The 12,217-nt window shown below is 41.9% G+C and overlaps 1 protein-coding gene across 1 annotated transcript; it reads right to left on the reverse strand.

Annotated features, from left to right (window-relative positions):
* Window positions 1-321: 321 nt before the first annotated feature.
* On the reverse strand, window positions 322-10,828 carry elapor1 (endosome-lysosome associated apoptosis and autophagy regulator 1). The gene is made up of 22 exons (XM_079274139.1): window positions 10,751-10,828; window positions 9,015-9,135; window positions 8,647-8,827; window positions 8,401-8,548; window positions 8,225-8,305; window positions 8,026-8,131; window positions 7,775-7,924; window positions 7,434-7,522; window positions 7,034-7,211; window positions 6,802-6,930; window positions 6,108-6,198; window positions 5,918-6,023; window positions 5,693-5,830; window positions 4,933-5,196; window positions 4,246-4,422; window positions 4,014-4,164; window positions 3,063-3,156; window positions 2,736-2,837; window positions 2,420-2,546; window positions 1,754-1,932; window positions 1,414-1,579; window positions 322-1,330 (listed from the first exon to the last, which is right to left on the reverse strand). Exons 1-22 carry the CDS (start codon window positions 10,820-10,822, stop codon window positions 1,244-1,246), a joined length of 2,937 nt encoding a protein of 978 aa, XP_079130265.1. The 5' UTR covers window positions 10,823-10,828; the 3' UTR covers window positions 322-1,243.
* Between the last annotated feature and the right edge of the window lie 1,389 nt (window positions 10,829-12,217).

A 12,217-nucleotide genomic window follows, 5' to 3' on the forward strand; every position in this document is an offset into this window, starting at 1 on the left:
TAAAAGCAGAAAAGGATAGCAGCAGAATAGCCCTGCAGTAATACATTATTTATATTATTGGATTCTTATTACTAATGCGTTAACGTGTAAACAGCATTTAAATGTTGTAGATGGCCACGGTGGAATTAACTTTTGACACTTTTATACACTGTTATACATTTTATTTTACAAGATGATGACATGTGTTGTGTGTTTAAGATTAATCTGCAAAGTAACTAAATCTGTCAGATGAATGTAAAAGGAGAATTCATTCTGAATTGGAGTGAAGTAGAGGTATAAAGTAATGAAAGTACTTGAGTAAATGTTCAGCTTCATTTTACCGCTGCTTTTAATGATGTGATATTTAAGAAATGCTTTGGGGAAAATACTTTCATTCTTCCATGTGAAATTGTAGAAAAGAGAAACATTTTGATTAATAAGTTAATGTTAATATGTTTGACTTGTTTTGGGTATCATGACATGTAGCTTCAACAATCTGTCGGTAAATATTTAAAACATCTATAAAATGTACACCTGATTTAAAATTCAATGTTTGTATTTTTCTTGACTTAATAAACAACCACAACAATACTTTTCTATAAGACACATTAAAACACATACACACATTTAAAGTAGTAACATCAAAGTATTATATAACATAAGCAATTTGAAGTGATAATATGACCTTAGGAAGAGCACCAGAAGGCAGCATTAGAGGTTACACTTAATTTCTAGAAATGCACATTTGTGGTTTCTTTACTGAAGAAAATGCCTTTACTTCACAATAAAGCAAGATTGTATCATACGCTTACGTGCATCACAAAAGGTTATCAAAGGTGGTAGCAAATATAATACATATATTCCCAAATAACATTTTAAGGATGAACCGAATGGCTGGTCTGATAAAAAAAACAGAATAGCAGAATAGCCTAATAAAAAACAACAAAAGAAAATAGGAAAAAAATGAAATACACACTCACAGTTATGTAAAATGTACACAGCCGTACACATCTTCAACAGTTGTAACTTAATCCACAGTTTGGTTCTCATATAATTTTGAAATACACCATCAGGCTTTGAAAAGAATACAGAATATTCCCAATATGGAGACTTTCTATTACACTATTAGGTCTGGCAACCTAACGTATGACAAATAATACTCAATAAAATTGACGCTCTTCTGTGACTCCGTCTGCTGCAGCTGTTTATCTAAAGTTTAACACTTCCTTTGCACTCTGGTAGAAGCATTTGTTCATCCTCTGAATTAAGCATCATCAGAGTCTTCCTCCTCTCTTTGATGGTATAACGATGATGATTTTAGTGGAACTGAGTCAAATCCATCGGATGTCCTCTGAAAGCACATTGGTAATAACACAAAGCATGAGAAGTTGCTTTATAAGTAGCTCAGTCTATGTGAATGAACGGGTTACTGACCTCTCGTGAGAAGGACCTCATTTTGGTGAAGAAGGATTTCCTAGTGAGGTCCATGAGGTCGTCCTCTGCGTCCTCTCCCTCCATTATAGCACAGCTGTCTGCAGTGGGCAGCTCACACTCTGTACCCCCAGAGCTCATCATCAGCTTGGAGTACTTATACTGCAACCTGCAGACAGAGAATGATAGAAAATAACATCTGGTCAACATACATGTCAGAGACATAAGTCTCTTCTTTGTAGTCTGCAAACTATCAACTTAGGTTTTAGCTTTAATCTTTTATATGCGACATATCAGTGCTTCAACCAAACATTGTAGGAAATGTGCAGCTCAGCAGTCTCACTTGCGTGTCTTTTTCCAGAAATAGCAGCTGATACAGATGAGCAGGACAGCAGTGATCGTTCCCATGGAGACACCAAACTTGAGCCAGAAATCCAGAGTCACACAAGCGCTGACCTTTTGTGCTGGTAGTGACTCTCCACCGTAACACTGCAATGGCTGCTGCCACACATAGGTGGTTTTCTGAAACACACACACAGTTACATTTTCATTGGTCACATAGGTTTTTATTTTATTTATTTATTTATTTTTCAGAGACAATGCACACTAATCAACAGTTACACTGTAAGTGAGCCAGAGTTAGCCAGAGAGGCTAATTTCCATCTGCTGTCCCCGGCCAGATGTTTCAAGGCAGCTTATATCATATCACACACATCAGTTAAGTCCTTGAATCCTAAGGTTTTCAGTATTTTCCTTACAGGAATAATGAGCTGTAGAAGTGTTGGTAGGCAGATTTTGTACCACTCGACAGAGCCAGGCTAGCTGTTTCCCACTGTTTCCATTCTTTATGCTAAACTAATAGGCTGCTGGTTTTTTTCCCTGTAATGTAGTCACTTTTTAGAACATTTAAGTATTTCCCCCCTCACAACACACAGGTTTGTGATTGGATTTGTGGGGTCGAAGAGGTAATATTATTTGTGTCATAATGTCCATGCCTGTGCAGCACTACCTGTATTCCCTGGATGCAAGCGCTGACAATCTCTCTGTAGTTGTTTTTGGTGCAGAGTGGACATGCATGCTGGCTCTGCCACAGAAAGTGGAAAGTACAACCATCACACGTCCCCTCTGAACAGTTACTGTGGAGGAAAAAACACAGAAAAGAGAGATTATTCAGGTGATGAAAAACATCTCCAAATTCAGATTATTAGAGCTTAGTATGCGACAGGCTAAGTGTGTGTTGTAATACAGTATGTGTATCAAATCAAATGTTGTCCGGACAAGTTTTGTAAGGTCAGAAGTTGAGCTTGGTCACAGTGAAAGTATACCTTGGCAGCATGATATGGTGTTTTTCAGTCACTGAGGGGTTGCATCTCAGTCTGACGGTGGATGACCGGCCTTGTTTACAAGCCTGAGTCGTCTCACTGGACCTGGAAACATAAAAGTCTTAACTTCCACAATGTGATATATTTTAGACTCTTTCTGATCCTCAATTTCATTTCTTACTTCAGCTATCGATAAAAGTTCTAGCTTCAAATTTTTATTTTACTAAAATCAAATCACATACTTTATATTACTATTACTACCATTCTATGTATTTGAAAGTACCACAGTGGATGAATGCAACAAAATAAATGATAAGTTGTCTTATTAACTTGTAATAGAAGATGACATCTGGCAGGACGGGCGCAGAGGGAAACAGCCATTTTGGAGACGAGATGCTACTCAGGGTCGTGTTGGTGGTCACACCTTCAGAATAAGAGGACATATATCAGCATATTTATCTGATATATGAAATGCAACCAAATTTAAGCAACCCCACAAAGCAAGAAGTGAGCCGTTTAATCAATTCAAAGAGTGGCCCTGTTTTAGACTTTTGTTCAAATCATTTTTAGAAGAGTGAACAGGTAAAACTACATTAATACACTGTAATAAACTGCAAAGTATATGAGTCTACAGCCACGATAACGATACAGCCTGTGGTGTATGGTGCTTTGAGCTAAATGTTAACTCCAGTGTGCAAAAGGCTCACAGTGAGAACATTACATGCTAATGTTTAGCAGGTCTAATGTTTACCATGTTCACCAACTTAGATTATTGGGTCCGTGTGCTAATATCTGCTTATTAGCACTAAATACAAAGTTTCACTTAGACTGATGCTTTTTCGCCTACATGGGTTTTGTAGGTATTTGCTCATAAACTACAGGCTATGGTCATAAAGTATTTGCTCATGGTGGTGCAAAAGTCAGAGGATCGCCAAAATCATTAGGATTCATCCCCGAGGCAATTGATTGAGACATTTCAGTCCATGGAGTGCTATATTGGCAAAAAGTTAAAAAGATTAACATAAATTTCTCTTATTTTGGAGCCCGGTAATATTCAAAGAACCCCTTAGATTCAGCTGGTGACAGCTTATGGTGGCCCCGGACCCTAGGATGGGAGCAACATAAATACTACATCACAGCAGACTACAAAGAATGTGTGTTGCCCGTTAATTATTATCAGGACATTTTGAACACATTTTTCCACAAATGACTAAATTTGGTGTTCTTACAAACATTTCCTCTCATTTACAGCAATAGATGGCTGCAGCATTCAGTCCATACCGATGAGTGTGTCACCAATGACAAAAGGCTGGGTGGACACCATGCTCTGACTCCTGATGTCAGAAGGAACCACAGTGGACTGACAGGCGTAACCTTTGACCTCCTTCCCACTCTCTGTCACATTTCCCACACAGGTAGCCGGTACTCTGCCCTGTAAGTGAAACACAGCAGGTTTTAACGTCAAACTAAATTTGACGAAAAAACAAACGCCATCAGGACCACAGCTTCTCACCTCTTTTCCGCACAGACCCAAATTAAAGCGATGGTCATATCTCAGGCCTTTGCTGGTGAAACGAGGGCTGCTGTGGAAGCCGGTGACGTTGGACAGAGGAGAGAAGTCATAGTGCAGCAGCACGCCTCCTCTTGTCTGCACGTCCAACGCACAGTCACTGAGACAAGCTGTGTGGGCCTGAAGGAGAGGTACGTATTCTGTTAACAGTGAGTGGGATAATCTCATCTCATGTACCGGCTGAGGGAAACCCAAATAAAAACCTTAATTTAGCAGATAAAGATCTAGATACATTCAGGGCCAGTCAGGGTTTTAGAAATCCTCAGGTCATGAGTCCCAAAACATCCCCATTTTTGACAAACCACCAAAAGGTTTGGAGAACTGTGAATGTTTATTCCCTCAGTGATTGTTTTTAAAGCTCCCTGCACACCCTCTACTATTTTATTTTGTATTCATTTATGAACGAGAAACAGTTAAATGCGGAGAGATAGTGTCAAAAAAAAGACAAAATCACCCAAAGTGTATAATTTGTGAGTATTTGTAGAAAGTAAACTCCTCTAATTTCGTAAAAGCCCCCAAATTCCCATAATGACCCCAAAGGACATTACCTATGTGTCAGCCCTGCATACAAATACACATCAATATATTTCGTTAGACATTCTTCAGTGGAAAGGACTTTGTTCCCATTACCTTGTTTCTCTGTGTGTTTGGTCCACACTGAACACAAGCGGCCTCTCCGACAGGCTGATCGGCCCTGATGAAGGTGTTCGGCGGGCAGCTCTTACAGACTCCAGTCCCATTGACCATGTAGTGACCCAGTGGGCAGGGAACACAGGCGGAGCCGGCCTTAGCAGAGCTCAGGGCACAGCGGCGACACTGAGAGGCCACACCTCCAATTACATTGGTGATGTGGATGGAGAAGATCTTTGCAGCATCAGCGTTGTATTTCCTCTCCTGAGGGAGAAGTTTGGGGATTTTTTTTTCCAAGTCTACATCTGTTTTCTGCTCAGTTTTCATGTATCTTATGTGCTGTGTTTCAAAGTGGCTACTGCCAGAATCAGCAAAGGCAAAAAGTGTGTTATAACATAATCTAGGGAGAATTTAAAACGGAATTTACAGCCATAACTTGTAAATATATTCACAGTATTTGTTGCTAAATGTAGTGCTTCATCTTCTTAATCGGACTGTCACTGAGTGAACTTTAAAACCATAAATTACAAAGTCTGTACCCAGGGAAACAATGACAGAGACATCAGCATAACAATATATAAAGAATACACATATATGAACTCAGACACAAAGTGCACTTACGAAGAAATATAAAGCTTTAGGATAAAAAGAGCTAAATCAAATAGCTTATTTATTCGATTTTTTTAAGGCTGAGGGATTGAAGCTGATGAAGAGATGAATAGATGAAGAGTGATATCGGGGATGTGTGATTGTGTCTCACCGCGTTAGGTTCCTCTGTTCGTTGAAAAGACCAGGTGAAGCTGGCGGTGCTGTTGCTCTGGATCAGGTAGGAGTATGACTGTTTACTGTTGCTGCCTTTCCACTGCTCCACCACATCATTATTCCACCGGTTATATCCCTGCAGAGAAATACACTCACCTCATATAGACATAATCATTCTGATGGATAGCTCTCCTTCTTTATATGTTGGGACATTTCCCCTCACCGCCAGGAAGTAAAACTTGCAGTCAGCTGCACACGTGGTCTCAAAGACAAACGTGATGCGAGAAAGTTCACTCCTTTCACTGTCTTCGACCATGGACTGAGGCAGCCTGTGGAAACAAAGGACATGTCGATCAACCTTTCCAACTGGGATACTGTGTAGATGTCCTTTAAAGAGACACGTTTGACTTCACCTGTATCCGGGGACATCAAGTGTGAGCATCAGGTAGTCTGAGTCCTGATCCCTTGGGATGGTGTAGACATACTCTCCAGCCACCTCCCATGCTGTCATTACAAATAAATATTAAGAAACAATCTGATGCCATCCCTCGAGCAATGGAGAACCACAGAGTAATTCAGGCTGACATGCGCCATCTTTTAAATAACACTTCAAACATACTTACACTTTAAATTAGGATCAAAGGCAAGTTGATTTGTACAGCACATTTCAACTACAAGGCAATTCAAAGTGCTTCACATAAAACCGTTAAAAGCTTCAAAAGATCAGGCAAAAGAAAAGCAGAAGTTAGTACCATAGAGTCTGAACGTGTATTCATTTCTACCTCGGAAATACTAGTTTGACAAAATAACCTCACAGCTTTTGGACATTTGCACTTTAAGATTATTCTGTCGAACGCTGGGGATGTTGGTGATTTCATGCGATTGTGTATTTCACTCTCTATCTCTCTTTGTCCTTGTCTTACATATCCTGTTTCGATGAATCACTTTTCGGATGTTCAGTTGTGCTATCTTGCTCTTTTAGTAACTCTGTTGCACTTCGGTTCTGTGCCCGAGAGTCTTTTTTTCCAACTGTGTTGATTCTCTTTTAACTGCTGGGGAGTTTGTCCTCTCAAGCTGCACTGTGTTGCCTAATATTGAATTTCTCACCTGTGCTGTGTTCAGAGTCGCCGGACTCTCGACGGAAGATGGCACTCTTCATGTTGCTCGGCATTGTGTTCCACCATTTGTACTCAAAACCCACCACTGGCTCCGTGCCAACAGGGCACTTGGTACAGGCTGTGAGTAAATACTGTCATTATGTGAGGGCACACATGGAAAATCAAACAGGAAACTTTTTGACAGCTTTATATACTTCACACAGAGTGTACTCATTCTGCACCTGTTCCGTTTGAGTAGAAACCTTTGTCGCAAGGTTCACAGGTAGAAGAGTTGGTGACAAAGAAACCCGGGTTACATGGGGGACAGGTGTGCTTCTCCCCTGATGCGGGCAGGTTCACGGCTCCTCCGACAGTTTCACTGCAGATCTTTGGCTCGATCCACTTATACATGAGCTGAGTCTGAGACACACAACAGGCCAGACATGAATATATGAACGAAGCCACCAGATGCTCTGTGCCGCACACAATCAGCGCAGACAATCCATATTTAAAGAAACCTAATAGTTACACCAGATGGCTGCTGGATATATTTTCAAGGTGAAATCTCTCTCTCTTGTGTTCACCACTACTAAACCTCCGCAAACTCTGCCTCCACACACTCCATGTCATTTTCTACATTACCTTTCCCTCAGAGTCACAGGGAGTGTGGGTGTAGAAGTAGTCACTGTTTGTACATGCAGGTCTCGGTTTGCAGCTCCCTGAACCAGCCTCTGGAAAAATAGAAACCGAGCAAAGAGAGAAACAGGCGGGGACACACAGGGAAAACACACCGCTCACATTAAGATAAGAGATCAGACAGACCTCACACACTTAAGCAGTAAATACAGTATTTGCATGCAGACTGCCTTGCATGTGTGAGTGACGAGATGCAAATACGGACCGATTGTAAGTTTAGACGTATCTGCGAGTTAAAGAGCATGCTGATCATTGATATGACGCGTTAGAAATGCAAACATGCATACCTGCATATGTGTCTTGCACGCACTGATGGCAAATGGCAGCACCCTTGTTGGAGTAGCTTTCAGCAGGGCAGGGGGTACAGCGGGCAGACCCTGTGTTTGCACTGTGGGTGCCAGGTTTACAATGGAAACACTCTGATGTGAAGGCCACCCCTGGAAGAAAATCATCCACCAATCAATTCCATAAACAGGAAAAAGGAGCTGAGAACAACTGTTTAAAACTGCTGCACACGACACACTTGGGTTAATCTTACCTGAGATGGCAATGTTTCTTAACAGCACGGGTTTGACAGCACTACCCTGCAGAGTATACGCAGTGGTTTTCCAATACAGCACGTTGTTGCCGCTGTTAAGCTCAACCTGCACAGAGTGAATGTGAACATGAGAAAGCAGCAAAAGAGAAAACCTGAGAGCTGTTTCATTCTGAAGTCTCCAGCAAATGACCAGACAAACCCTGTATTCTTTAAAGTTGCTCTCAGTCGTCTTCATCCACCGGCTCTTTGAGTCCGTAGACTGACACTGGTCATTCTGAATCTAAAGCAAGGTGAGAAACGAACCCCAGATGAGCAAATATACCCCTAAAAATCATCCATCTTTGTCAACATCAACAGTCATCTTAAAGCACTTACAAAGAACTCAAAGTAAATGCTGCTGTCAGGGTAGAAATATTCAAAGGACACCGTCCCTGGTTTCTTCAGGCTCACAGCATAGGCCAGCGTTGCAGTGCACTCATCTGTGTTTGAGGTTACGTAATCACCCACCGGTGTCCAGGTTGAGCTGAAGAAACATCGACAGCAGAAACAGTTTTATGAGCTTCTTGAAACTAAGAAACAAGTGAGAAGACTATTTAAATAACAAGTGAGGCGTATACTGACTTGGAGCAGTCAGTCTGGGCTTCCCCGCTGTACGTGGTCACTCCGTGGGTGACAAAACCAGACGGCAGGCTGTCCCACTCATCAAAGGCCACGCCGGTGCCCAGAGAGTAGGTACCTACAGCACACTTCTGGCATTGCTGCGACTGCATGTCGAGGAACTCCCCCTCACTACAGGAGAAGGCTGTGAGAGGAAAAGAAAGAAAGAAACCACATTGGAAATGTATCATGGAGACGTGGAAAACGTAACAAGGAACAGATAAAGAGGATTAAGTGTGGCAACAATTTAATATTTACGCATTAAAGATTGTGACACAGATTGAGAGAGTGTATCAAATGTATACAATGTGAGATGAGAGTAGGGCACTCACTGCACTGAGTGCCTTTGACTGGATCTGGGAGGCCTGTGCATGTGTTGGCTTTGTTGGGAACCGCCACTCTCCATCGTGACCCAAGTAGGTCGCACTCTGTGTACTCAAAGTGATAATCTGACTGCAGGGTCAAAACACAGGTGTTAGTTTCACACAGCTGGGGGAAAAGTGCATCAAAATATTTGTAATGATACATAAAGCTGCAAGTCAGCATGGATGTGAACAGCAAATGGGGCTAATATTAAAAGAGGTCACCAGATTGTTTTATATCTCTGGAATTTCTTTTCCAAAACCAGGCAAACCTCTTTTCTAAAAGTCACGGCTAATATTTGCCCAGGAGGCCATCCCAACTGCTGTCTTAATCTCACTCATCAAGGATGTGCACCAGTACGACTCCCTTCAGGGTTTATTTACTGAGCCAAGGGGGGAGAAATGCTGATTCGTCCAATCCTTTTGTAAACATGGAATTTTCAGTGTTGTCACAGTACAGCAGGAGCTCAGGAGCAAAGCTTGTGCTGTATTTGTCTGTCGTGCTTTGACGCCTTTTGGAGATACTGACAGTAGGTGACTGACAAACACTGTCCCGCCCGTAATGATGTAATTTGGGATGTGACATAACATTTAAGGGCATCTTGTTGATCTGACACCGTCGTGAGTACTGAGCAGGCACACAGTGTTGTCAAAAGCAGGCTTTGATATCCCAAGGAAAGTCAGACATCCAAGGCCACACAGCCTTGTGGGATTAATAGTTAACAGAAACAGAGCAGCAGCAGCAGCAGCAGCACTCCTCTGGGTCTGTGTTTTCAATTAGAGTTGCTCCATTAGCTGTGGTTAGGGTATCAGATGAATGTGTGTTTGGGTGGGAGGATCTGATGTAAAGCTTGGGATGTGCTGTAGCTTAATCGCCTCCTTTAACAAACATGAGGAAACCAAGGCGACGGGACATAATGACCGCTGTGCTTCATGGTCAATGGACTGGCATGGAAACAAACTCATATCCTCCCCAAATCATCATCACATATAAGCCCAATAGACTGAAATCTCAAGGCAAAACACGTCTCTTGTGCAAACTTTTCTAGTTACAGCTCGCATATCTTAGTTCCACACTCAGCTCAGAGTATGCTGATAAAAATGAAATGCTTTGAGTAATATCGAACGTATGCAAATTGAAAACGGACACAGAAGGGCAATGAGAGAAAGGCAGAGGATGTAACATATGGAAACTCTGGTAAAACAAGTGTGTGATAATCATAATAACACTGAAACAAGCAGAACTGAAGCCAGTGACCAATGTAATGTAATTCAAACACTTGTTAGCGAAGCATATGTTCATTTCCAACTCACAATATGCGAAGAAGGCTTTTACCAGTCCTGCTAAAGCCAACACTGTGGGAGTGTGCGAATATAAATGTACACTTTTCTTCATCTGTGTTTAGTTTTAAAACCCAGAGACAAACATATGGCTCTTAAACAGGCCCATAGGCTACAGACTGTAACTCGGTGAAGCTGTTTGAGAGGCTTATGGTCAGCCGTCCTTCAACATGTTCAGCAATGTTGCCTATCTTGGTGAATTTATACGTTTCCACCTACTGCTCATCCATAAGCAATTTGACCGATCCAACCTCAATAAACACATTAAATTGCTAAACTGACCCTCGTGAGTCATTTTAGCTTTGGATGGGTTGTTATTCACAATGTAGAAATGGCTAACAATAAAACAATATGAATCTGCTCACCTCTTTGCACATGGGCAACTCTGCATGGGCTTGTGCAAAAAGCAGCCACAGTAAAAGGTGGCCTCGCTGCATCGTCGCCTCCTGTCAGGGCTGAAGTGATGGAGGCGGAGGAGCCGAGGGTTGACCTGAGTCCTCAGGTGCTGCGGCTGGAGGCGCGGCTTCACTCCGAACAGGTGAACAAACACTGTTAGGTGATTGGCTCTGGTGCCTGTTCTTACTCTGAATCATCTTTTAATGGCTGCCTGTTGAAACTCAATAGGCTGACTGGTATTTTACGAGCATTTTTGCTTGCATTATTTGGACAGTGAGTGGCCTACTATTCATTTTCAAGAAACAAATATGTGGCTTCTTATCACACCTATAAAGTGGTGGGTTTAAAAAAAAGTATACAATTATTTAAAGGTATAGGTTTGGCGAGTGGCTCTTTCGTGCAGCTTCACTCTCAGCGGCTTCAGGATGCAGCAGGTGGGTTTACCTTCAGATAAAAGCTTCATGTTTGATTGGACGTCAGCTAACTTGCAGAGATGAGTTTCAAAATACACATTTGATCCTGACTATTGTTTTAATAGATATAAAGCACTTTTAGACCCACCCTAAAAATGTTTTGTGATATTTGTATTTTATTTGCCTTTCTCATTGCACAGAGAACAACATGTAATACCCATATCGCCCAAACAGAGGAACCCTGGAGTCGTCTCCATGAGACAGCCCCTTTGTCCAGCTCCCGGCAGAGTGTTATGAATTATGAGCCTCAGGTAACCTCCAGGATGACGAATAACTGTTGACCTTTACTTGTAAAAAGATATTTCAAGGCAAGGAATTGGAATGCACCCCTCTTGTCTCCACCTCAGGCTCCACAGGACAGCCTCGACCTCCAACTAAAGCCCGTCTACGACCACCACAAGGACTTCTTGTGGTTAAGGAACCAGGTTTTATACCAGCAGGGGACCGTCTCTAGGGACCACAGGTCGCTATTGATGAACTTCACGTTCCTGTCCTGGCAGTGCAACCTCACGGTGTTGGCATTTAAGGAGTCTAATTTATCATTTCAAATGTAAATTTACAGGAAGCAGGACATGTTGGATAAGGAACAAGAGAAAGACATCCAGAGGTGCACCCCCCCCCCCCACTTCTACACCAGGGAGAAGGGTGCCAGCTTATATTCAATGCAACGCTTCCAGAGTCATTGACTGCTACCAACATGAGAGCTCTGTAAATAAAGGGGTTCTTTCAGTGAATTTGTCAGAAAACTGAATACTGAAAATTCCAACACATGCCCCGTTTCTTAATACGTTCTATGGCATTTGAGCAAAATTTAACTTATTTTGAATGCAAAAAGTTGTTCATATAACTATTATCTTTTTCCAGTAAAGATATCATTACCTTCTTCATACTGCATTGTGTGATGAAGCAGTATTCACGCAAAGCATACCAGGAACCAGACTCTAAATAAATGCACGTTTAAAA

Source organism: Melanostigma gelatinosum (genome assembly GCF_949748355.1).
Source record: "Melanostigma gelatinosum genome assembly, chromosome: 8".
NCBI classification, from domain to species: Eukaryota; Metazoa; Chordata; class Actinopteri; order Perciformes; family Zoarcidae; genus Melanostigma; species Melanostigma gelatinosum.

Excerpts from the sequence above, each read along its gene's own strand:
- elapor1 (XM_079274139.1), bottom strand. The coding sequence starts at position 10,822 with ATGCAGCGAGGCCACCTTTTACTGTGGCTGCTTTTTGCACAAGCCCAT. Across the intron at positions 9,136-10,750 it reads AGTTGCCCATGTGCAAAGAG|TCAGATTATCACTTTGAGTA; the intron begins GTGAGCAGATTC and ends TTGACCCTGCAG. Across the intron at positions 8,549-8,646 it reads GCCCAGACTGACTGCTCCAA|CTCAACCTGGACACCGGTGG; the intron begins GTCAGTATACGC and ends ATGTTTCTTCAG.